At 41.4% G+C, this 26,532-nt stretch overlaps 1 protein-coding gene across 3 annotated transcripts in view; it reads left to right on the top strand.

Moving 5' to 3' along the window:
- Ap2b1 (adaptor related protein complex 2 subunit beta 1) overlaps window positions 1-26,532 on the top strand; it is a 113,336-nt gene that overhangs the window by 5,687 nt on the left and 81,117 nt on the right. For all 3 annotated transcript variants that reach the window (XM_038324822.2, XM_038324823.2, XM_038324821.2), the window contains exons 2-5: window positions 2,376-2,435; window positions 10,350-10,455; window positions 14,691-14,826; window positions 17,779-18,024. In XM_038324822.2, the coding sequence (XP_038180750.1) occupies window positions 2,399-2,435; window positions 10,350-10,455; window positions 14,691-14,826; window positions 17,779-18,024 (525 nt within the window). In that variant the 5' untranslated portion in view covers window positions 2,376-2,398. The remainder of the gene's footprint in view (window positions 1-2,375; window positions 2,436-10,349; window positions 10,456-14,690; window positions 14,827-17,778; window positions 18,025-26,532) is intronic.

The following is a 26,532-nucleotide window of genomic DNA, read 5'->3' as shown; positions in this document are numbered from 1 at the left end:
TGAGCAAGCCCTCCACCTCTGAGCCCTTCTTTATTTTATTTTGTGTATGGGTATTTTGGCCGCATGTAGGTCCATATAGCATTTGTGTTCTCAGTGCCCCCAGAGGCCAGGAGAGGGCCTCTAGTCCCCTGGAACTGAAGTTACAGATAAAGTGACGGAACCCAGATCCTCTGAAAGAGCAGCCAGTGCTCTTCACTGCTGAGCCACCTCCAGCCTTTTTATTTTATTTTTGAGACAAAGTCTCATTATATTATCCAGACCTACATCAGCCTCCCAAGTAGCTGGTCATATCTCTTTATCTCTTTTTGTTAGAGCAGAGATTCTTGGTTTAGGATCTAGGTTGCAGGCTTTTAAAAAATTATTTTATGTTTTTGGATGTTATACCTATGTATATGTCAGTGTACCATGTGTGTGAGAGGCCAGAAGAGGGTCTTGGATCCCTAGGAACCAGAGTTACAGTGATGTGTCTTCATGTTGGGTGGTGGGAATTGAATCCTACAAATCATGAAATGTGTAGGCTGTTAATAAAGACATGACTTAAGGTGACTGATTTACTATGAGCAGAGTATGTTGAGAATTCCTGATAGAATGTCATGTTATCTGGGTATAGTGGCATGTGTGATTGCAGCACGTGTGAGGCAGAAACAGGAGGGTCACCGTGAGTATGAAGCCAGTCTGGTCTTTATAGCAAGTTTCAAGCCTGCCAGGACACAGAGAAGACCCTGTCTCAAAACAAAAGAAAAAAAATCTTATATACGTGTATGTTAGCTTTAGAAAACAGAGTGCTTTTGTGCAGTTTCTCCAAGTATCTGGGTGAAAAACTTCCAGATTTTGTTTTTAAATCATGTTTGAAGTTTTGATGATTTTATGGGCTTTAGAATGGTTTAACAGCATTCTGTGTAAACAGTAAGTTTTGACTGGCAGCTTCTAACACTCTTGTCAGGCGCTAGTAATTTTCTGTACGTCTTTTCTGTGTGTGTGTGTGTGTGTGTGTGTGTGTGCGTGTAAACTCACAGACAAGATTTCTAGTACAAATCCTTAAAAAAAAAGTTTGTTATTTGAAATAGGATCTTTCTAAGCAGCCCTGGCTGGCCTTGAATTCATTATGTAGACTAAGTTGCCCTTGAACTCAGAGATCCTCCTGCCTGTTCTGTGAAGAATTCCTAACCAGTCGTGTGGCACACGCCTGTATTCCCAGCACCTGGAAGGTGGAGACAGAAGTGGGATTCAGGTCATCATCTCCAGCTGTGTAGCAAGTTTGAGACTATTTTGGGTTACATGAGGCCTGTCTTAAAAACCAAAAAGAACTGTGTGTGGTAGCATGTTTTGTAAGCCCAGTGCCTGAACCGAGGGCAGGAGGAGAGTGCCTTTTACATAGAGAATTCCAGGCCAATCAGGCTATAGAAGCTGTCTCAAAAAGCTCAAGGCAGCTCACTGGTTAAGAGCAGTTGCTGCTCTTACAGAGGACCCAGTTTCAATTTACAGCACCTACATCGGGTGGCTCACAGCCATCTGTAACTAGCTTCAGGATCCAGCTCCTGTTCTGGTCTTCTTGAGCATGGGTGCACACACAGGAGTACACACATACACATAAGTAAATAATAAAAATCTTGAAAAGCAAAAAAAAATTTCCTAATTTGTCTGCTTTCTATTTAATTGATGCTGTGAATGGACTGATAATGGCATTTTCTGAATTTTTGCTAGAAAAATGTGAAAACATTAATGCAAACCTCTGACAAACATCAAAACAGTTTCTGTGTTCTACGTGGTATTCGTGCTTTCTGGCTCTTTCATTTCCTTCCCTTTTGTTTTTGAGGCAGGGTCTCCTGTAGTCCAGGTTCACTTCAGAGTCACTCCAAAGCTGTGCTGAGAAGATCTTGAACTCCTGGCCTTCCTGCCTCTACCTCCCAGGGCTGGAAGTAAGGCAGGCTTCTTATTTTTGAGACCCTTTTTGCCAACAGTGTTTAATAGGTTGGCAGAATTGTTTCTGCCTTTGAGCTGAGGCAGGGGAGTAACCAGGTTTTTCTGATTCTGGAGAAATCTTTGGCACTAAGACTTTTTGTCTTAAATGTTTGAGTGAGTGGCTAAGGTGTATTTACAAAGGTGCCAAGCTTGTCCTTGGAGGCCACAGTGCCATAAGGGGTTCAGGTTATTACCCTCTTCCATTTGTCTGTCCTTCATACTTTGCCCTAGAAGTTCCTTGAGGCAAGTTGCAGTTTTTTTTTTTCCTGGGCCGCTTGAACCAGGAATGGTGGTGGTAACAGGAGAAGCTACTCATTTTGTTTAAAAGGTCTTAACTATAGATGGTCTTCAAATTAGTCAGATGCCTTGCTGAGACATAATTTGGATAACAGGATTCTTTACTCTTGCCGTAGGTACACTCTAAAGATCCAGAATCATGACTGACTCCAAGTACTTCACAACCAATAAGAAGGGTAAGTAGAACCTTGTCCAGTCTTCAGATTGTTCAGTTAAGTTGCCGGGTTACCTTCCCCAAGTAGAATGTTCTGAAGTTTTTTACATATGTTTGCATCTTCTCATTGGGAATCTGATGCTTCTGCAATTAATTGTGTTTGAATAAGTAATTAAAGTGTAGGGGATTTTTATGCTCGCTCTCCAGTGCTGAGGACCTAATCTAGCGTCTGCACATGCTAGGTGAGTGCTCTGCCATCCAGCCACACCTGCAGCTCTTCATCCTCTTTGTGGGCAGTAATATAATACTGGGCTTTACACGTGAGTGAGGGCCTAGGAACTAAGGACTTTTCTTGGGAAAATCTGCTTTCCCAGATTGTTTCCAGATGGCAGATTTCTAGAGCTATGGATGGCCCTTCAGTCAGGGATAGATTAGCGTCACTGTCCTCATCTTACCAAGCACCCAGCTGAGCTCGCTTTGTTTCTCGGGGTCAGAAATATTTGTTTTTGTATTCATCAGGTTTTATATTTGTTGAAATATTCTGGGCATGGCACCAACTACTGTGGCGTTTATTGCTCTTGATTTTCAGTGTCCTGGCCTGCTTCTCTGGTGTGTGTATCCTCCAGTGGCTGGAATGTGACAACTTTGCTGGCATAGAACTTGTGTTTATTTGCCTTGAAGTAGTTTCTGGTGTGCTGTCTTGCCTCGTAGTTGCCTTTGAGTATGCACCGTGCGCATTTTGCTTGGTACTTTAACACTTGTAGAGGGAGTTCCTGATTAAGTACTCTAATTTCCAATTTCCTCTAAGTCAGAGTAGGTGCCAAGGGTACCTAGTACTCAGTCTTGGTTTCTAAATAACATTTTCAGCCAGGCAATGGTGGCACATGCCTTTAATCCCAGCATTTGGAGGCAGAGGCAGATGAATCCCTGAGTTTGAGGCTAGCCTGGTCCACAGGCTGAGTTCCAGAACAGCCAGGACTACACGGAGAAACCTTCTCTCAAAAAACCAAAAATAAATAAATACTGTCTTTCACTGAAAGGATCCAGAACTCGCTTGGCAAATACTGATTCCGGGGCTGTGTTAAGTTGAAGGTGAATATCTTCTAAGTAAGGAACTACTCAGAAAATGATGGGACATCAAGGGCCACCCCCACACCTTACAGGGACTTCCACTGGCCAGATCTGGATAATTTGAAAAACAAAAAAGTGATTAGAGTAATGGATTATAACCTATTGAATATGATCAAGGCCCTAAATTCAATTCACAGCATCCATATGGTTGGTCCCAACCGTTTATAGCTGGTCCCAGGGAATCTGTTGCCCTCTTCTGATCTCTGTGGGTAGCAGGCAAAGCGTTCATATACATAAAAAATTTAAAAATATAAAAAAGACAAAACAAACAAAAAATACAACAACAACAAAAACCAGATGCAGTGTTTAGAACTTTATCCATATAATCAATGTTATCAGCACTAACAACAGGTCAAAGTGACACCATTTGCCTTTGGATGTGACGTTCTGTGAAGTTAGCTTGCCAAATTCATAACCTTATTACAATGAGGGAAACCCATGGCAATCTGGACGTGCTTCTCATAATAAGGGTCCTGTACTCAAAAAATCATATCATGACCCAACACTCGGGAGGGAGAGGCAAGTAGATTACTGTGAGTTTAGGGTCAGCCTGGTCTTCATAGTTCCAAACTAACCAGGGTACATATTAAGACCCAGTTTAAAAAATATATCATGAAAATAAATTGTTTCAGATTAAGACTAAAGAGACATGCCAATAAGTGTAATTCTTATTCTTAAGCTGAATGTGCCCTACATCTGGGCATGGGGTGGGAAGAACAAGGTTCATTTAGGTTGCATGGTAGTGGTGCTATATTGATATTTTAATTAAAATAATTAAGAAAAGTTTCTTAACCTTGAAAAACAGAAGTTATATATCAGGGCTAAAGATATATGCAGCTTTAAATGATAAAAGAAAAAGGTCTGGGTCTATATAGAGAATTATAAAGCAGATGCATCAAAATCACAACTGCGAAATAGATACAGTTTGAAGATTGATTTGTTTGTTTTAATTTGTGTTTGGTAGTTGGTGATAGGAGATGATCTTTAAAAATTTATTATTATTATTTTATGTGTATGGGTATTTTACCTGCTGTGTGTCTGTGCACCACATGCATGCCTAGTGCCTGTGGAGGCTGGAAAGGACATCAGATTCCCCCTGGAACTGGAGTTACAGCCAGTTGTGAGCTGCCATCTCAGTACTGAGATCAAATCCAGGTCCTTTGGAAGAGCAGCCAGTGCTCCTAACCTGAGCCATCGCTCCCATCTCTGTTCTGATCTTTGCTAGCTAATCTGCTTTATTTAATGTTGAGTTAGATTCTTACCAGTGAGTAACAAAGTTGTCCTAGAACTTGTATTGTACCCCAGGTTAGCCTGGAATTCACTCTTCTGACATCCTTTCAAGTGCCGGGGTTACAAACACATCCATCACCATGCTAGGCTGAATATTGATATTTTAAAGGCTCTACAAACATTTTTTAATGTGTAGTCAACAAAGAGAACCATTTTTAGCTGCTAGCAGCACTTGGTAGATTTGACTAGTGGAAGGAATGGGACTGAATAATAATAAAGTGTGTATGCAAGATACTTTGGTTCTCCTAGTACCTGTTTTTATAGATCTATCCAGTTTCTTCTCTATCTTTATTATTTACACATCAAAAAAATTAGCCTGCCGGTCATGGTGGCATATGCCTGGAATCTGCACCTAGGAACCTGAGGCAGGATGCTTGTGAGGCTGGATTGGGCTACATAGCAAGACCCTGTCTCAAAAATCAAACAGGCTGGGTGGTGGTGGCGCACATCTTTAATCCCAGCATTTGGAAGGCAGAGGCAGGCAGATCTCTGTGAGTTTGAGGCCAGCCTGGTCTACAAGAGCTAGTTCCAGGACAGGCTTTAAAGCTACAGAGAAACTCTGTCTCAAAAAACCAAAAAAAAAGGGGGGGGGCACGGAAAAGGTCCTTATAAAGGTCCTTGCTGAGCAAGCCTGGCAACCTGAGTTTGATCTCTGGGGCCCATGTAAAGGTGAAAGGAGAGAGCCAATTCTACAAAGTTGTCCCCTGTCCTTCATACACTTGGTATGTTAATCTCGCCCACACATACATCGCACATGTTTTGCTGCGCGCACACACACAAAGCCATTAAGTCCTTGTTATTCTTTTCAGCTAACTACTTAATCATTGGATATGTATTACTTTTTCTTCTGCTAATACTTTATGTGCTTTGGTGACCAACATATTATATATAATGACAGAAAGGTTTTTGTTTTTGCTGTTTATTTTTTGAGACAGCGTCTCACTATGTAGCCCTGACTATCCTGTAACTCACTGTGTAGACCAGGCTGGCTTCAAGTTCACAGAGATTCTCCTGCCTCTGCCTCCTGAGTGCTGGGATTAAAGGCATACACCACACCTGACCTTTTTTCTAACAGGTTTTTAAAACATACTAGTGTAGCATACCTTCTCTTGTAAAGGAGCAGGTGACATTTATGAAACTTGGAGACATACCAGTTGAGTCACTGCTAGATAATATCATGTTTTTTGAAAATGGATAGACCGTGTTCCTTTTGCTTCCTGTGCCGCCCACCAGAACCGCCTCTGGAGCAGATTCTTTACATTTATACTTGGTTCTGGAATCATTTCAGTTACATCCTGTTTTGATTCTGCAGCTCCTGCTGCTGCTCATAATTCAGACTTTCTGAAACCCTGCTGTTTGCCCTTCACTGTTCCAGAAGTAAATGACAGGAGCCCTGAGAACTGCATTTGGCAGCACAGGTCTCAATGAAGAAGAGAAAGACGCTTTTAAAGGCCTGGCCTTTCTGCCAGTGTTATTCTGTAGTTCTCAGTTAAATGGGGTCGTGATTTTTAGAACAATTTGCTTGCCTGCTGGGGATGGATATTGATAAGATGAGCTTTTTTTTGTGCTCCATTTTTATGTCTCATGTCAGTATACTTCCTGCCAGGGGCTTCAGGGAGATGACTTAGTGTGCAGACTGGTTGAGGACGTCCAGGTAAAATGAGCATTGAGAACAGTCTGGAAGGTGGTGGACAAGTGCTGTCGGAGACCTCTCATTCATTTCCCAGACTCCCAGACCCCAAAATAATCACACAGAAACTACATTAATTACAATACCGTTTGGCCAATAGCTTAAAGATATTTCTAGCTAGCACTTATGTCTTAATCAATTTCTGTTATTCTATGTATTACCACGAGGCTCTTGGTTTACTGGCAAGGTTCCAGGAAGTCTGTCTCCTTTGGCAGCTACATGGCATCTCCCTGACTCTGCCTTCTTTCCTCCTCTATCTGCTTGGAATGGTAATATTACTCTATTCTGCCCTGCTGTAGGCCAAAGCAGCTTTATTCATTAGCCAGTAAAAGCAACACATGTGCAGAAGGGCCTTCCATACCAGACAAGGGGGTAATATTGTCAAGTTTGACGGTGTAGATGGGAAAGATGGGTGAGGTGGCACACACTTGTAATCTTAACACTCTGAAAGCAGAGGCAGGATTGCCTATGAGTTAAAAGGCCATCTTAGTCCACATTTAAATTCCAGGCCCCATTTCAAACAAAACAAACACCAACAGAAGGTGGGGGAAGACATAGAAGGAAGACGTGGAAGTAGGCATCAACATGGTGGTGTGGGGAGCTCTCCTTCCGGTCTCCCCCTCCTTTGTCGTTTAGGACCATTGCCTTTTTACTTTGTCCCCTTGTTCTAAAGACAGATGAAGCTAGAGATGGTGCCTTAAAATAGTGACAACAGTCTTTGACACTTCTTGAGTAGCCATTCAAAATTGGACCTTTAGAAATGACTTGAAGCTTCACTCGGCCTCCTCCTTTTTTCTTGCTTTCTGAGACAGGATCTCATGTAGCCCTACCTGGCCTGGAACGTACTAAGTAGTAGTAACTTACTAAAGCTAGCCTTGAACCTGTGGCCGTCTTCCTTCCTGCCTTTGCCTCCTAAATGCCAGAAGTACAGACATGTGCCACCATGCTGGGCCGCATTGAATTGATTAGGGCTGATATTGATTAGGTGGTGATATTTTCATGTTTATTGTGTTTGTGTGTATGTGTATAGGTGTGTGACACAGCACACGTGCAAATCAGATGACGACTTTCAGAAGTTAGTTCTCTTCACCATGTAGGTTCTGAAGCATCTTTAACCATTTAGCTATATCACTAGTCCCTATGTATTTATTGAGGAATTCATACACATATGATGTATCTTCATATCTAGGACCACTTCCCCCTTCATTTATCCCCAACATGCCCTCATGTATCTTCATATCTAGGACCACTTCCCCCTTCATTTATCCCCAACATGCCCTCTTCCAACTTGATGGTCTTTATCCTTTTTTCTTTTTTAAATAATCCTCTGAATCCAATTGGTACTGCCCTCGTGCTCATGAACATGGGAGCCATCTAGTAGAGCGTGGACAATCTCAGTGGCTACACCTCCAAACAAAAATGACTCAGCTGCCAACACCTACCTACCGACAGCCCCCAAGTTAAGGGTTGAGCCTTGTTAGTGCCTCCCCGATTCATGCTTTAATGTTGGCTGCCTTGTTGTACACATAACACAGGTACTGTGAGCTAAGGAATGCAGTGGCCATCTCATGCACAGAAACAGCATTTCACAACCCTCCCCCCCCATCCTCCAGCTGATACACTGTTTCCATACTGCTCCTTCTGTGATGCTCTCTGAGCCATGGGGCAGGTAAGGTGGTTGATACAGGGATTCCGGTTAAGGCTGTAGACTTGGTCACATATTCTCAGCACTTTGAATAATTTGGACTCTGCATTAAGCAATGTGTAATTCAAAAAAGCTTTTCTGACCAAGATTGAGAACAGCTCTAACCCCTGAGTATAGATGTGGCATGCAGAAGACAACATATAGTAAAACAACAGCAGAATAGCAGGGATAGATTGCCCACCATGGCCTGCAGCCTCCCTGGCCCTGGCATTTGGCCAGGTTTCCAGTACTGTATTAGTTACTTTTCTCTGGCTATGACAGAATAATGTGACCAGAACAACTTACAGAAGGAGGGGTTTCTTTGGGACTTCCAGTTTCAGAGAGATAGGAGTCTGTCACCATCATGGTGTGCAGGCAGGCAGACGGTGATGGTGTGCAGCAGCTAAGAGTTTACATCCAGGTCCACAAACAGGAAGCAGAGAGGGAACAGTGGGAATGGTGCCCTTTGAAACCTCAAAGCCCCCCTGGAGTGACACACTTCTGCCACTAAGACCACACATCTTAATTCTTCACAAACAGTTCTACAAACTGAGGGCCAAGTATTCAAACATGTGAGCCTATGGGGTATTTTCATTCAGACCACCACAAGTACCAAGCATGAATTCCCTCTGATTGAACCTCAAGTCCTGTTAGAAAGTGGACTCCATACCAGACATGCTGCTATAGCACCAGACTGATGGTTGATCTTGATCTATCATCTATCTATCTTTCTTCCTTCCTTCCTTCCTTCCTTCCTTTCTTTTTAAACCTAACTGTGGTTGTATATTAGGATTACTTACGAACTAAGAGCTCTTTACAATCCAGTTCACTTGGACCAGAGTAGATCAAAGCATTGATATTTTTGAACATTTCTTATAGTGAGATAGCTCAGTAGGGAAAAGTGCTTACTATGGAAGCCTGACCATCTGGATTATGTCCCTGGAACCCACATAGTAAAGGTAATGGTACCATATGCATCAGTAATCTTATTATTCCTACTTCAGCATGGGAGACTGAGACAGGAGAATCACCCTGACCGAGTACACAGCACAGCAACAGAAATAAGACTGTCTTAACAAGGTGGAAAGGGAGAATCAACTCCCCAAAGTCATCCTTTAAAAATATTACTATTTTTATGTGTATCAGTGTTTTTCTGCATGGACATATGTGTGCCTGGTGCCTGCAGAGGCAAGAGGGCATATCAGATTCCTTGGAACTAGAGTTAAAGACAGTTATAAGCGTCTGTGTTAAGTGCTAGGAACTGGAGCTAAGAAGTGAATGCTGGGGGCTGGAGTCATGACACAGCAGTTAAGAGCACTTGTTCTTGGAGAGGACCTGAGTTTACTTCCCAGCACCCACATAGTGGCTCATAGCTGTCCATAACACCAGTTCAGAGCATCCAACACCCTCTTCAGGCCTCTGATGGTACTAGGCATGCATGTGGTGCATAGACATAACATGCAGGCAAAGAATGTATACACATAAATAAATCTTGAGAAGGAGGAAGGATTTATAAGGATTTACAACTAATAAACTATGTGATTTTTGAGCCTAGTTTATTTGTAAAGTTGGCTTCTTTTTTATTTTGTAAACACTGATTTCCAAGCCAGCTCCCTACCTTACATTTATTTTCTTTTTAGGTCCTTAAAATTCTTCTGTGAGATCATCCCTCAGATACCCTGTGTAGCATTGACTCTGTAGACCAGGCTGGCCTTGAACTCACAAATCCGCCTGCCTCTGCCTCCCTGGTGCTGGGATTAAAGCGAGCGCCATCACTGCTGACACTCCTTAGGCTTTCTTTCTTTTTTTTTTTTTTTTTTGGTTTTTCGAGACAGGGTTTCTCTGTGGCTTTGGAGCCTGTCCTGGAACTAGCTCTTGTAGACCAGGCTGTCCTTAGGCTTTCTAAAGAAAGGTCTGCATTACATTTTCAAAGATGATGATTTAAAAGGCTTTAAAAATTTATTGATGGAGTCTTTGTTGGTGGGTCAGTTAATATTCCAGGGCTTTGGATTGCACATTTCATAGTTTTTAAATAATCGTACTTCAGTGGCTGCCTTGCTATCCTGGTGTCATTTCATATTGCAGTGTTTTCCCTGTTCTCTAGTCCTGAGACCACACCTGTTTGTTCTCATCTCTTTTAGGAGAAATCTTTGAATTAAAAGCTGAACTCAACAATGAAAAGAAAGAAAAGAGGAAGGAGGCCGTGAAGAAGGTGATTGCCGCTATGACCGTGGGGAAGGATGTTAGGTAAGGGTGACGATGCTTAGACTGCGGAGAGCTCAACCCCGTTTTTATACCTCTCATTGCTTTCCTATAAAACCATAGACCACTGAGGTACAGTGGTGCACGTCTGTACTCCCAGCTGCTTGAGACACAGAGGCAGGAGGATCACTTGAGTCTGAGTTGGGCACCCAACTTGGGCAACATAGCAACTCTATCTCAAAAAGAGCAAACACATAAAAACCTATGCGAATGGAGTTGTCCCGTTGAAAACATCACAAGGAAGTGACCATGCTTTTATATCAGCTCTGACCTAAGTGTTTCATTAGTTTACTCTTTTCATTTTTGTTGCTTTTGGATTTAACGTAAACTGTCTTTAGCCCTGGCACGGGTACATACCTGTTGCCTCAGACAGTTTTAGGAGCTGATAAAAAGCTACTGAGCTCACATACTCTTTAATTGAATCGCTGTACGACTCCACATTCTGTTGTCAGATTCCAGGTGAAAGCCTGCACTACCAAAACTGCCTCCATCTTTGTGATTAGTGAGACTAAAATGAGTAAGGATCATCTGCAGGCCCCACAGCTTTCTAAAGGCCTCTCCTGAGTCCGGGAGACAAAAGCTTTCTTAATATTTATGCATTCTTTGCCTCTTTACCATTCCGAGCTGATAGAAAACAGTGGTGGGTGAAATTGCCGGTGATACCTTACCATGTATAGTCATTCTATTTTTCACTATCAGGAAAAAAGAAGTTACAAGAAAAAAAAAGCAGTTTCATTTAGGATTGTCATTGATGATGCAGTGAAATTTTATTTTATTCAATAGGTATTTTTTAATGTGGACATTAGAGGACAGTTCTCATGAGTCTGTTCTCTCCTGCCACCTGTGGAGTCCTGGATTAAATCAGGCCGTGCAGCTCATGTGCAGGGACTCTGTTTGCTAAGCCATCCTGCCAGTCCATATGTGAGTGTGTGTATGTGTGTGTGTATGTGTGTGTGCATGCGTGTGTGCGTGCATGTGTGTGTGCATGTGTGTGTGTGCATGTGTGTGTGCATGTGTGTGTATGCATGTGTGGAAGCTATGATTTTAATATACTGTGTGTTATTAGAGGGCTGGAGAAATGGCTTGGTGGTTAAGAGTACTTGTTGCTCTTGCAAAGAACCTGGGTTCAGTTCCCAGCACCCAGAAGATCCAACACTCTCAACACGTTAGACATACATGCAGACAAAACACTACTGTGTATAAAATAAATATGTGTGTGTGTGTGTGTGTGTGTGTGTGTGTGTGGAGAGAGAGAGAGAGAGAGAGAGAACATTATCCATTTATTTGAAAAAGATACTAAACTATTTTTTCATTTTCTGAGTCATATATTCATACGAAGCTGAATTTTCTTATACTTCAGCTAAAACATCCCACAGCAGAGATAGTAACATGAGACTCCCGTTGTCCCTACTTAACTAGGTATTGTAGAGCTTTACGAATGTGTAAACAAGGGGCTGATGAGGTGGATCAGTGGGTAAAGTCGTTTGCTACAAGAGCCTGATGACCCGTTGGTTCCCCTGAACCCAGCAGAGGACCACTTTTAGCAGGTTATCTCAGATCTCCACATGTGTGCTGGAGCATGGATGCCCACAAACACAGAAACAATAAGTAAAATATAAAGCACTGCCATCTTCTTTTTGATTAAAATACTCACTTTAACATAATTTATGAAATGGGCTTAAGATTTACTTTATTTTATTTTTGAGACAAAGTTTTTCTATTACATACCTCTGGCCTTCCTGGAACTCACTATGTAGACCAGACTGGTCTCAAACTCACAGAGATTCCCCTGTCTCTGCCTCCCATGTGCTGGAATTAAAGGTGTGTGTTACTATGCCTGGCTTATGTTTGTTAACTTAAGTGAATTCTTGGTCGACTAAGCCTAAAATATTTACTGTCTTGTCCTTTTATGAAATTTTATCAATCCTTCAATGACACAGGAATAGGAGAAACCTTCTTCAGGGCATCAGGAGCATCAGAAGATGCTGAGCGGCCTCCTGTCCCACCATTGTTATCTGGGCTTACTGTTGCTTATGGGGACAGCTCTGAGCCTTTGTTCTCGGCATTCACTTTCCCTGAGATCTCCAGAAAACTTTTGTTTGTGTGATTTATACTTATTGACATTCAAACAGGAAAAACTGAGAAAATTTTGAAGTGCTAGTTATTCCTCTTGAAGTAATAATCATAAACCTGTGAAGTCTGCTATAATTTTCTCTTGTTGGTGCTGAGAATTGAACCTAGGGCCTTGCCTACAATAGGCAAGTCCTTCTTCACTAAACTCCTTCCCAGTCCTCTTTCTCCTTTTTATTTCAAGAAAGTCTCACTATGTTGTGGAGGCTGGCTTTGAACTCTCCCTGAAGCACAGGCAGGCCTTGAACTTGCAGTCTTCCTGCCTCAGCCTCCCAGAAGGTGGAGTTCAAGCATGCACCAGTGTGCCCAGCTTCAGTCTTCTTGTGAAGGTTGTTAGAATTACTTAGGGTTGTAAGCATACCATTGGATAATGTTTTGTAATTACTCACTGGTTTTGCAGCCTTTCTGCATCTCTTTAAGGCCAGAGAGATGGCCTGATGATCTGAAACCAGTCACTAGGGTCCTTGTGGTTCCTCCATATCTGCACAAGACCAGATACACTTGAGTATTTTTTTAAAAATGATACCATATTTATGACTTAGAAAAGTTTCTGTATTATGCTTTTGTGCATGTACAAGACATATTATTATGCAAAATATACTGACATTTGTGGGTTTTTTCCTATATTTGTAAGATATGTAAAACTAGAGTCTACAAAGTATTCTAATAAAGCTTTGGAAAGGCTATTTGCTAACTTTCTAGTTAAATTGTATTTTTAAAATATGCATTTTAGAAGCCAGACTTGGAGTTCAATCCTTTAAGGCTATTTTATGAGTGCAGCTAGACATTCCAGTTCTAAGAGAATGGTAGGTTGTGAAATGATGGCTGGTATTGGGAAATGAATAGACCACTTATTTGATAATACCTCAGTTGTAAATGCATAGTGCTTTTTAAAAGTAAATAGATTCATAAATTCTCCCAAAGGGGAATGAGGACACTTTGGAGAAATGATTGATTCCAGATCTTGATTAAAAATTTAAAACTTGAACATTTGAAAAGCCATAGAAACACTTGAAAATATAGGGTCATATCACAAGAACCTGGGCGCTACCTAAGTTCCTACTGGTCAAGGGTGGAGGAAAATGAGCATTAAAACATTGGAATGCTTTGATACCACCATGAACTGATGTGAAAATTATTTTTTTCTTTCATTTAATAAAGCTAATTTTTAAAAAATATGCCTAGCTTATTATAGATGAAACAACATAATGTAAGCTGAGTGTGGTGGTTCACATCTGAAATCCCAGCCCTTGGGAAACTGAGGTAGGAGAATAGTGAGATCAGGGTCATCTTGGCCTACATAGTAAAGTTTCAGGTCCCCCTAAACTATAGACCCTGCTCAGAGGGCCAAGCCCTAGGCATGTGGCTCAGTAAGAAATATATCTGTGACTCATTTTAAAATCTTTCCAGGGTTTGGAACATAGCTCAGTAACAAAGCACTTCCTTAGTATGTGTGAGGCTCTGAGTTTTGTCTCTATTACTGAACAAAGACTCTAGAGTCAGTAGTGGGAATGAGGTTTGAGGGTATATGTGAGTTGAGATGGAGCTGTATCAGCATTTGTGGGTCATGTAGATGTTGGGCTCATTCTGTTGCTCTCAAATTTTTCATAATAGTTTCTCCCCTCCACAAAAGCTTTGAGAGAAAGAACTAAGGATATAGCTCTGTAGTAAAGTTCTTGAAACCATGCACAAGGCCCTGAGTTCAGCCTATGCACTACAAAACTAAACAATCTAGAGACCTGGCAGCCTGTAGTACAATTGATTGATTGATTGATTGATTGATCGGTTGGTTGATTGGTTTTTCAAACAGGGTTTTTCTGTCTAACTGTCCTGGAACTCACTTTGTAGACCAGTCTGGCCTCAAACTCACAGAGATCACCTGCTTCTGCCTCCCGAGTGCTAGAATTAAATGTGTGCGCCACCACTACCCAGCTTATTTTTATTTTAGTTACTCATTTCCGTGAAAATGAATTGTCACCATTGTCCTCTTGTCAGATTGCTCTGGATTCCAAGGCTGTCACCTCATTATCTGTGAACAGCTTAGCACTGACACTGCTTCACTCATTTCTTCCTTCCTCTTCTCTCCTCAGCTCTCTCTTTCCAGATGTGGTGAACTGCATGCAGACGGACAACCTGGAGCTGAAGAAGCTGGTGTACCTCTATCTGATGAACTACGCCAAGAGCCAGCCAGACATGGCCATCATGGCTGTCAACAGCTTCGTGAAGGTAGTTTTCCCAAGGACTCAGTCTTCAGAAGTGGCTTTCCTTCATTTGTGTCTGCATTGCAGATAGGCAACCTGTGTTTCTAGGGACAAGGTCCTGTAGGGAGTCCTAGCAGTGGGCAACAGTTTTCACTTTGTAAGCTTTCTGTACACCAGCATGGGGCATCCAGGGACATTGAAACCATGTGACAAGCCTTCTGTTCGTGGGGCTTGATCCATCCATCCTTGCCAGATGAATAAAAGAAAGCCTGATGAACCTCAGTGTCTCGCTCCCAAGGCTAATGGACATAGGGTATTTCATCCTAATAGATACCTGCTGACAGCTTAGACAAGTCCTCATGTTGTTACCTGAGGATTTGTTCTATCTTTCCTGTGGATTAGGGTTATGACTCAGAAATACTACAGCAGGAGGTGCTACTTGTCTTTGATTTGGTAGGCCTTACAACATCTGATTATTTTTTAAGGATTTATTTTGTTATTTATTTGTATATGAGTACAGAGGCCAAAAGATTTTGCATCCTCTGGAGCTGGAGTTACAGGTGGTTATAAACGCCTGACATGGATTCTAGGAACTGAACATGGATCCTCTAGAAAAACACAGCAGGTGCTTTTAACTGCTGAGCCTCCCTTCAGTCCATAATTAACTATTTTTATTATGCAAATTAAAAATATTCACGTAGGGGAAATAGTAAAATCTTGTGATTTATTTTTTAGAAATAACTACTGACACATGGCCACTATTGGTGAATTTATATTCCGCGTACATAAAACACTTTTCTGACCCCGACCCCTCTCTCAGCATCATTTTCATGCTTACATTTGTCAGAGTCAGACCATAGGATCTCAGTCCTTCCCTCCTGCTCCCTCCCTGGAGGAGGGTCTTCCTCTCTAGCCCAGGCTGAGCCTCCTCCCTCGGCCTCCTCTCATTCCCTGCTCCCGACCGTCCTAGAGTTCCAGGCATGGGCTGCCACACCTAAGATTGTTTCTAAAATCATGACCTCACTGCTATTGTCGCAGCCTCTAAAACTGACGACACCAGACTTCGTGAGTATGGAGCCTACCTAGCCGCAGGAGACCCTGTCTCAGAAAGCCTAAGTAAATAAGGAGTGACACAGTTTCCTTAATGCCACTGAGTAGTCAGTGTTTACTGTCACTAGCTGGGATGGGCTTGGAGGTGCGTTAATCACCTTATTAATCTGAAATAGATTCTGCCTTTTAAAAACATCAGACATTTCCAAAATTAACCTCTGTCTGAACTTTGAAAAATAACTGGTAAACTTTTTATAGGCTTTTTCCCTCGTGTTTTTCTACCTTTGCACATAGACCACAACTTTTCGTTTTGGTTTGGTTTTTTGTTTTTTTGGGTTTTTTTGTTTGTTTGTTTTGGGCAAATGATTCTTTGGTAGGTAGAATATATTCTAGGGAAGATTTTTGTTTAAATTTTTGAAAGAGTTGAGCATAACTGTACATGACTTGAAGAGAGTTTTCTTTTCTTATTTTAGACAAAGTTTCACTGTCCAGGCCTGACTATCCTAGACCTTGCTGTATAGACTAGCTAACCTCAAACTCAGAGATTCACCTGCTTCTGCCTCCAGGGTGCTAGGATTAAAGGCATGCACCACCATGCCCAGCCTAAAGAAATTTTTGATACAGGAATTTTTTTTTTATTTGTTACTTATTATGTATACAATATTCTGTCTGTGTGTATGCCTGCATGCCAGAAGAGGGCACCAGACCCCATTACAGATGGTTGTGAGCCGCCATGTGGTTGCTGGGAATTGAACTCATGACCTTTGGAAGAGCAGGTGATGCTCTTAACCTCTGAGCCATCTCTCCAGCCCCTTGATACAGGAATTTTAAGAAAGTATTCTTTGCCAGGAGGTGGTGACACGTGGCTTTAATCCCAGCACTTGGGAGGCAGAGGCAGATGATCTAATGAGTTCAAGGCCAGCCTATTCTGGGAAAACCAGAGCTGCACAAAGAAACCCTGTCTCGTAAATAAATAAACACATAAACACAGAAAGAAAGAAAGGAAGGAAGGAAGGAAGGAAGGAAGGAAGGAAGGAAGGAAGGAAGGAAGAAAGGAAGGAAGGAAGGAAGAAAGGAAGAAAGAAAGAAAGAAAAAGAAGGGCTGGAGAGATGGCTCAGAGGTCCTGAATTCAATTCCCAGCAACCACATGATGGTTTACAACCATCTATAATGAGATCTGGTGCCCTCTTCTGGCATGTGGGCATACATGCATACAGAACATTTATTCTCTGTCAGTGTTTTGCCAATGCTTTGTTTGGAAGAACTCTGTTGTAAAGGAGACTGCTTGCTGCTGAGGAGCCCAAAAAGCCCACTTTGCTGCTACGCTGGACGTGTGCTTCTGTCAGGCCCCAGCCAGATCATAGCACATCTTTGTTTTGTCTTGTAGGCCTCCTGCAGTTGTGTTCTCTTTTTACTTGGTTTTTACAGATTGACAGTGGAGGGGACATAACCTTTCCAACTCTCTTGTCTTTTTTTCCTGAACAAGAATAGAAGAAAGGGGGTCATTTCTGTTAGGCAAGTCCACTAATAGTTCTAGGGGTGGCCACACCGACTTACTAGGCTCGTGCCTAGTAAGATTGAGTCCTGTTGGACCTTTCCTCATTGTGTGTATGCAGCACTTACAGATTTCTTTCTGTGAGTGCTGGGAATCAAATCTAGGTCCTCTTTAAGAACAAGTACTTTAACCTCTGAGCCACCTCTCCAGCCTTGATAAATTTCTTTAAAAACAAAACAAAACAAAAAAAAAAAAACCCTTTTTTTTCTAAGCTCTTGAGTAGACAACTAAGACCTTTAGGAAAGGAATAGCATGAGAGGTTGGATTCTCATGTAGAATATACTAGAAACTTGCAAGGTTTATGTCAACTGGAGTATTTACTTGTAATCATCTTGTATTCATGTAATTGCTTTTTCTTTTTCCTTTGGTAGGATTGTGAAGATCCTAATCCTTTGATTCGAGCGTTGGCAGTTAGAACCATGGGGTGTATCCGTGTGGATAAAATTACTGAATATCTGTGTGAACCCCTCCGCAAGTGCTTGAAAGATGAAGACCCCTATGTTCGGAAAACAGCAGCAGTCTGTGTGGCAAAACTCCATGATATCAATGCCCAGATGGTGGAAGACCAGGGATTTCTGGATTCTCTGCGGGATCTCATAGCAGATTCAAATCCAATGGTAATTCATTGTGCTTTTATAAAGAGAGCAACATTTAAAATGAGCCCTTTCTGAGGCATGCTTAGTACATGTTTTCTTTGAGACATTGACCACAGGATAGTTGTGGGGAATAGTTTTGTGTGATATATAGATTGTACATTTCATATCCCTGGGTGTTTTTATTTTTAGAATTAGTTTTTCAGATAGTGGTCTATGGTAATTTCTTGTATGAAAATAAGACTAAATCAAAATGATCTTTATCGACCAACTATTGTAATGTATCTCAAAGAACTCTAGGATAAAATTGATTGTGTTCTGTGTATTTAGCAGCCAGAATATAACGCATATATATATTTGTTTGGTTTTGGCAGTGCTGAGGATTAAACCCAGAACCTTGTGCAAGTACCTTATTTCCAAGCTAAAGCCCCATCTCAAAGCTGGAGTTTATTTCCTTCTTGACATCTTTATATTTTGTTTATGTAATGAAAAGAGATCAGGTCCCAAATGACAGATTGATTATTATTAAATTAAGCTCATTTAAATTGAGTGATTGGTTACCAAGTATTGGTACTGAGAAGATGGAAGATTATTGGTCACTTTCCTTAAAGTATATCCCCCAACATTCTGGGTTTTTTTTTTTTTTGTTTGTTTGTTTTTTCATGGTTTATTTTTTTATATTTAAAAATTTCCATCTCCTCCCCTCCTCCTCCCACTTTCCTCCCTTCCCCTCCACCCATACCCCCCCCTCCCTCTCCAGGCCAAGGAGCCATCAGGGTTCCCTACTCTATGTTAAGACAAAGGTCCTCCCAACTCCCCCCAGGTCCAGGAAGGTGATCAACCAAGCTGAGAAGGCTCCCACAGAGCCCGTCCATGCAGAAGAATCAAAGCCCAGCACCATTGTCCTTGGCTTCTCAGTCAGCAACATTCTGTTTTTATGTTGAAATAAGGCTTCATATATTTAGGATGGCTTCTAACTTGTTAAGTAGCTGGTGTTGAACTCCCTTGCCTCTCAAGTGCTGGGAATACAGGCATATGCCACACTTGACTTTTTTGACTTTTTTTCCTTTTTGAGACAAGGTTTCACTGTCTTGTCTGAGCATGGGCATGGGTCACCACCCCGGCCAAGTAGTTTTTTTTCTGGTACAATAGTTCTTTGAAGATGAATTACACTAAGAGATAATAAGTAATGTAATGTTTTTGTTGTTAATTTTTATTTATTTTTATTGATCTATACATTTTTCCCACTCCCCTTCTTTCCTCCCTGTAATCAGAGACTGTACTTTCACATCCCGGCCATCTGGACCCAAATAATCACACAGGAACTATATTAATTACAATACGGTTTGACCAAGGTATATTCCTAACTAGTTCTTGCATCTTAAATTAACCAATTTCTGTTAATCTATGTATCACCCCAAGGCTGTGATTTAGCAGTAATGTTCTTGTATCTTTCTCCTTTGGTGGCTACATGGCATCTGCCTGCATTCAGTTTAGTTTTCCTGCCTAACTATATTCTGCCCTGCCATAGGCCAAAGCAGCTTCTTTATTAACCAATGGTGATAAAATATATTTATAGTATACAAAGCGGAATCCCACATCATCTCTACTCTCTCCCCTTTCACCCTCCTCCCTACCCCCCATGCTCCCAACTTACTCAGGAGATCTTATCTTTTTCTCCTTCCTAGGTGGATCCATGTATGCCTCTTAGGGTCCTTTTTGTTGTCTAGGTTCTCTGGGGTTGCAGAATATGGTTGCTTATCCTTTGCTTTATGTCTAATATCCATTTTTGAGTGAGTACATATTATAACATATTAAACTTTTATGAGTGGAAAGTGAGTTGGGATTTGCCTGAATTAGGTATCATCTTTTCCTGGCAAAAACTCTGCTTCAGTCTGTGCTTTGAGGTCTTGCTTGTTCATCTTGTTCTATGCCCTTGGCGTCATCATCCTTCTAGTGTAGCAGAAGGCCAAGGATGAAGCTTGTAATGTACAGTTTTTAAAGGTGCACATGTGCTGAGTATCAATCAGGGACTGTTCAACCACTTTTCAGGATTAAGAGTAGATGTGGAAGAACTTGAACAATGACTTCCAATAAGGTGTCATCACCACTATTAGAAGATGAACCCCACTTTTTGGTTTACTTTCCCATGCAGTACCACCTGGCACCCTTTTAAAAAAATATATAAAGAATTGAGTCTGTATAGCCGTACTTTTTTTTTCTTTTTACATTACTTTGCATGCGTGTGTGTGTGCGTGTGCACATGTGTGCATGTGTGTGTGTTGAAGTGAGTATTGCCATGGTGTGCTGTGGCTCTCTTTTCCTACAATGTGAGTTCCAGGGATCAAGCTCAGGTCCTCGATCTCTTGGTTTTAAGCGCCATTCCATGCGAAGCCATCTCACCAGTCCCAGCAATGCCAGTTTTGATGGACTGCTTAGCTGGCGCCAGTGTACTGGTGCCATTGTTGGCGGTTCACTCTGTCATTCTGAGCAGCCGTCTTTGAAATTCTCTATCCGAGGGCAGACGAGGTGATAAAGTTCTAAGCACCAACTAGATAGGTGGAATATCTTGTATCCTGTGGAAACCTATTAAATATTCAGTGAAGCTAAGAATGGATTGAGGCAAAAAATAAACTCTGACTCCCACAATCAATTCTAGGTTGAAGGGGAAAAGGCATCTCTACACTCATGTAATTCTTCCATATGGAACCTGTTAAATTTTAGGGTGTGAGGAATGGAAAGCACAGCAATTAGGTTTTTTGTTTGTTTGTGAGGAAATAGGATTTGAAATCCAGGTAACCCTAGAAGATCTGTATCAGGTCAGCTGGCAGCGTGCATGCCTAGTTTGCTGACCTCATCTAAGCTTCCTCCGCAGAGGAGAGTTCTTGATTTTTTTTTAAATACAGTGCTTAGTACTTTCACAAATATAATAAATGGATTTATTTATCTTTGCCAGATTAAATAACTATCAATATAGTCTAATCCTACTTGTTTCCTTCATTACTTGGTATGTAATTGAAACAGGCATTGATGGATGGTGTCTATTGAAACTTAATATAGTATACATAGTAAGCCAGTGCCCCCAAGAGTTGTCATTGTTGTTTGTTTTCACTGTCCAGTCCAGAATGTGCTGGAACTCGTTATGCAGCCTAGGTCAGCCTTGAGCTGTCAGTCTCAACATCTCAGACTCTTGAAGTCTGGGATTACCATCACTCCTGAATGTTGATGACACTTTTAAACTTGTTTTTATAACAACAAATGGAGAGGTGATTTGAAGAGACTTTACAAGTATGTTTGAGGAGACTTATAGAAAATAAGGTTACTTGGTAGGCTTATGAGAAACTCACATTCTGGGAGGCCTCTCCCACTGAAAGAAACCATTTTCTTCACATCCCCCTAGACTATTTTATTGTCTGTTTATGGTTGACTTACAGTTACCGAAAAGTAACCTTAAATAAATGCTAGCATTAGCACCCTGGTTTTCCTTTTATTGGTGGGATCAGATGCAAATAACAAGTAGACCAAGTGCATGAGCAGCAGTGACATTCAAGGTCTAGTGGTAGCGTGTAGCATGCTAGCTCAGACAACTCAGAAGCTTCTGAGGCTTTTGTGTCACTCGAAAAGGAATATTTAATTTGTAATGCCTGTGTGCTAGGCACAATGATGGATGCTTTTATGTAAACTATTTCACTTGTTTTCATGTCTGTCTGAAGCAGAAGTCTTTCCATGTTTCAGATCAAGAGATGTGCATTCCAGAGGCTTATGTCTCGATGGGATGTGGCTAGTTGTAATGCAGCCAGGATTGCAGCCTGGCTCCGAGTCCCAAACCTATTCCCGATCACCACCTTCATGGATATATGTGAAGAAACAAACTTAAGTGTATACATACCCCACACACTTTAGGTCTGTTGTGTTTTCATGTTTTCAAAATGGTTTAGAGTTGAATACGTGAAATTCTTTAATTATCTGTACACCATTAATTACTACGAAGTCATCTTCTTATTTTAATTGTGGATATGAGTCCTTGACCCTTGAGTGATTTTCTTCCCCCTTTTCTCAGGCTGTCCCACATGGTGGCAGCACTGCACCATGTCTTAAAGGATATGAGATGCCCACCTTAGTGTTCTTACAGTTCAGAATAGCTTCCTAGAGAGAAAAGCACCAGAACGTTTACAGGCATGACTTCAAATCTTTTGGAGGGGAGGGGCTTTTCAAGACAGGATTTCTCTGTGTAACCTCCCTGGCTGTCCTGGAACTCATTCTGTAGACGAGCCTGGTCTTGAACTTACAGAGATCCATTGGCCTCAGCTTCTCAAGTGCTGGGATCAAAGGCACATGCCACCACTACCTGTCCAGAATCTTAGTATGAGATTACAATGTAAATCAGGAGCTGACAGTGCTTGGAGTTAGATCAGCTCTGAGTACAGCATTGCTGTGCCTTGCGATAAGTAATAGAACTTTTTTCTTCTGTCATTTTTAGGGGTTCCTACGATACCCCATTTTTCTGTAGTTATTTCACTTCTTTATTTAAAGCCGATTCTCAGTGTTCTAGTTGCCAGAGGAAAGGCTAGCTTTGAGATAATATTTTTTGACTCTGTTTAGTGCTAGTGTTACGCTAATGCTGCTTAATTTTCCTGGTTCCTCTTCTGGAAAATGAAAGATCCTGTCTTCAAGAGTTGGAAGTATACAGGCTAGAGAGAAGGCTCAATGGTTAAGAGGGTGTGTTGCTCTCCAAGTTTGGCAGCTTCCCCATCATAACTGCCTATTAACTCCAGTTCTGGGGACTCCTACACCCTTTTCTTGCCTCTGAGTGCCCCACACTCACATGTGAGTGTGCACACACACACATACAAACACATAATAAAAAAATTTTTAAATATAAAAAAGCTTAGGCCAGGCCTAGTTAATGTACATCTTTAATCCAAGCACTTGGGAGGCAGAGACAGGCAGATTTCTGTGAGTTTGAGGTTACCATGGTCTGTATACCGAGTTTCTGTGAGTTTGAGGTTACCATGGTCTATATACCGAGTTTCTGTGAGTTTGAGGTTACCATGGTCTATATACCGAGTTTCTGGCCAGCCAAGACTACATGGAAAAGGGGTGGGGGAAGAAGGGGTTGAGAGTATTAATTGAGATTTTGAACTGTACCCATTAAAGAACCTGGCAAATGCCAGAAGGTGACTGCTACTGTAATTATGAAGTAGACATTAGGCCAAGATCAACATCCACATTAATTTAATACCCATGCATTTTGATAGAATAGTATCTTGTGGTAGCATCAGAGTTAAGCATTCGCTCAGTTGTGGATTTTACTAGCCTACTTTGTAAGTAAGCTTGTCTTCAGGATGAAAACACACTGGGAGCTACAGGAAAACAGCGTCCATGATTTCTTCACAAATACCAGAATTTTAGAAGTGTCATTAGATAAGTATGTTTTCAGGAAAACAGTGCGCCATTGAATGGAGTGCTCTTTAGAGTTTTGGCCACGTTAGTCTCTTCCTTGCTTAATTTGGTTTTGCTCTCTGGTATCCTGGGTTTTCTTTCTACAGCTAACATTTATATTAGGATCTACGGTTTGAGAGTCTCCCTTGGCAGTGATACCATGTGTGCTTTGCACTTTAGTGTTGAGCTCAGTTCTCAGCTCCTCTGGTTTACTACAGCACCCCCCGCCCCGTGATCTCCATCTTCCAAGCCTTCTATCACTCAGCAGCCCTAGGAAATAACCATTTTCCATTATAGTGGCATTTCACTTGTATTTTAATAAATAAAACTTCAACCTGAAGGTCCAAAAGGCAAAACAGCCAGCCACTGGCTCTTATCTCTACCTCAGTCCAAAAATGGTGATCCCGTCTCCTCTTGTTTTATAATCCTCTCTAGGACTGGGATTAAAGGCATGTACTACTACTGCCTGGTTTCTATGGCAAAATAGTGTGTCTACTGGGATTAAAGGTGTGTTATTGCTGCTTGGTCCATAACGCTGGCCAGAGTGGCCGTTTTACTTTTCTGATCTCAGGCAAGTTTTATTTATTCTATTGCTCCAGCCTCTCATAAGGTATAAACCAATTTGTAAAGAACATATTTCTCAGGTACAGAGTGAATCTGGTCCTTCTTAGCTGTGTGTTCTCCCTAAGCTTTGGTGTCCTCATCTTCAAAATGGAAATAACAAAATGCTTATGTCATAGTGTTGAGCATTAGACAAAGGCTCTCAAAACATTTAATGGTGAGCTTAGTATAGAATAAATCTTAGTAATAATGAACACGTATTTCTTATTGTGCTATGGTGATGGGTTTTAGTAATTCTAGAAAGATTGCTCTTTTAATGGCAACACTTTTATTTTAAAAGCTTTTGAGAATATTTGAAGAGATGAAACCAAAGGACATGCTATTGAGATAAGAGGACAGAGCGATGAGAGGACTCTGGCTGAGAGGACCTGGGTCCATTCCCAGCATCCTCATGCTCTGGTTCCAGGAGGTCTGATGCCCTCTTCTGACCCTCACAGGCAGTAGACATGCATATGGTGCATACACATACATGCTGGCAGACATTCATATGTATAAAATAAATCTTAAGAAAAATTTTAGAGCCGGGCGATGGTGGCGCACACCTTTAATCCCAGCACTCGGGAGGCAGAGGCAGGCGGATCTCTGTGAGTTCGAGACCAGCCTGGTCTACAAGAGCTAGTTCCAGGACAGGCTCCAAAGCCACAGAGAAACCCTGTCTCGAAAAACCCAAAAAAAAAAAAAAAAGAAAGAAAAATTTTAGGAAATGCATTAGAAGCATGTGTGAACTTGTCAAAAAGAGTATATTAATTTTTAAAAGCTTTTCATATAAAATTTATACTAAATTTTGTTTATATTGGCCTATATTAATTATTTTTCATACATATATGTCATATATTTTGACCATAAGTACCCCATTATTATTTCACTCCTCTCTCATTTATCTATTTCCTCTTCCTAGTTAGTCTTTCTTTTACTTTCATGTTCTGTGAAGTGTGTGTGTGTGTGTGTGTGTGTGTGTGTGTGTGTGTGTGTGTGTAGGCCAGAAGGATAATGAGCACCCATGTGAGTGGCTGGGATTCTAACCCGGGTCCTCTGAAGACCAACCCGTTATTGCTGAGCTATCTCTCCAGTCCTAGATACCAACGCTGTAGAAATAAGTTTGTGTGACCAGAAAGCTCAGTCTCCCCATTGCTAATGTTCTTTCCCCTCCTGCTTTGGTGTTTTGAATAAGAGGCTTATGTAATTAAGGCTGGCCCTGAATTCCTAATTCTCCTGCCTCCACATCCTGAGTGCTGGGATTGCAGGTGTGTGCTGCCACATGTGACTGCAAATGTACTTTTAAAGGGAACTTCCTTTAGAACTCTTTTTCCCTTCTGTGCACCTAGTCTTTCTGAGATTGCAGCAGCATTCCCAAGATAAAGGATCATTTCTTAGGGAGGAAATGTTAGACTTGTCTTTACAGTCCTGATACAGAGTGACACTGTGACGGAGGGAAGCGCATCTTTACTTCCCTGTCGGAGTGCTGAGACGCTTACCTTGGCTGAGCTTGCTCTTTGGGCACTTCTCACTCTGTCCCTACAGTGGTGTGTTCTTTGGAGAAGGTTCTTTGGGAAGAAGTGATTTCTAACTTATCACTTTATCTTTAAATTTTTATTTCAAAAAAATTGTAGAAGCATTGACGAAAAAAAGTGGCCTAGTGTACACCAGCTGTCCACTTGTCAACGAGAACTAAGTCTTTTCCTTCATCTGCCCCAGATACAGTGTGATTGGCTAGCATCAAGTTTATCCCAGTGTGGGAACACACTTTCTTGACTTGAGAATGTAAAGCACTCCACCATGAGCATGCCTTGGGTAATTTCTGGAAACCCAAGAGTCTGAATTGATTGGAAGATGACAGTGAAGAGCTAGAAGCAGCGTCGGGTGGTTTCTGAGGAACAGGAAGTCTGGTGCGGGGTGGAAGAGCGTCTCATCTGCCCTGTCACTTTGGTGGTGACTTGACCAATATCCTCTTCCCTCCCGCAGGCTTTGCTCAGCATGGTCCTCTGATCTGATCTTTCTGTTTGTTTTTATTAGCTGACTTGAGTGTTTCCTTGCTTGTTTTAATATGATAGTAAGTAGACATTGGCTATTTAAGCATCAGAACTTGCTTCATTAGTTGCATGACACACTTTCTTTAATTTCTAATTGCCTGTAATGATAACAAGGGGATTCTAACTCCTCATTGTGTTTAATCTCTTTTTGTTCTCTCCATGTCTATTTTTAGTTCCTCAGTTCTCCTCTTTTCTATTACCAAACCTTCTGTTTAACTTTAAGCAACACATGCATGCATGCACACATATGCATGCACACATGAACACACACACACACACACACACACACACACACACGCATGGTGGGGGTGAGGGAGATGCATTGATAGAAATGGTAATTATGATAGGAGGTTTCTTTTAAACTGATGACCATGGTTGAATGTGTTGGCACAGCAGTCAAAATAAGCAGTTGACATAAGACATTTTAATTTTTTTATTC

Source organism: Arvicola amphibius, chromosome 4 (genome assembly GCF_903992535.2).
Source record: "Arvicola amphibius chromosome 4, mArvAmp1.2, whole genome shotgun sequence".
In the NCBI taxonomy this organism is placed as follows: domain Eukaryota; kingdom Metazoa; phylum Chordata; class Mammalia; order Rodentia; family Cricetidae; genus Arvicola; species Arvicola amphibius.
The sequence above is the reverse complement of the archived record's forward strand: the minus strand, read 5'-3'. Positions and strand labels throughout refer to the sequence as shown.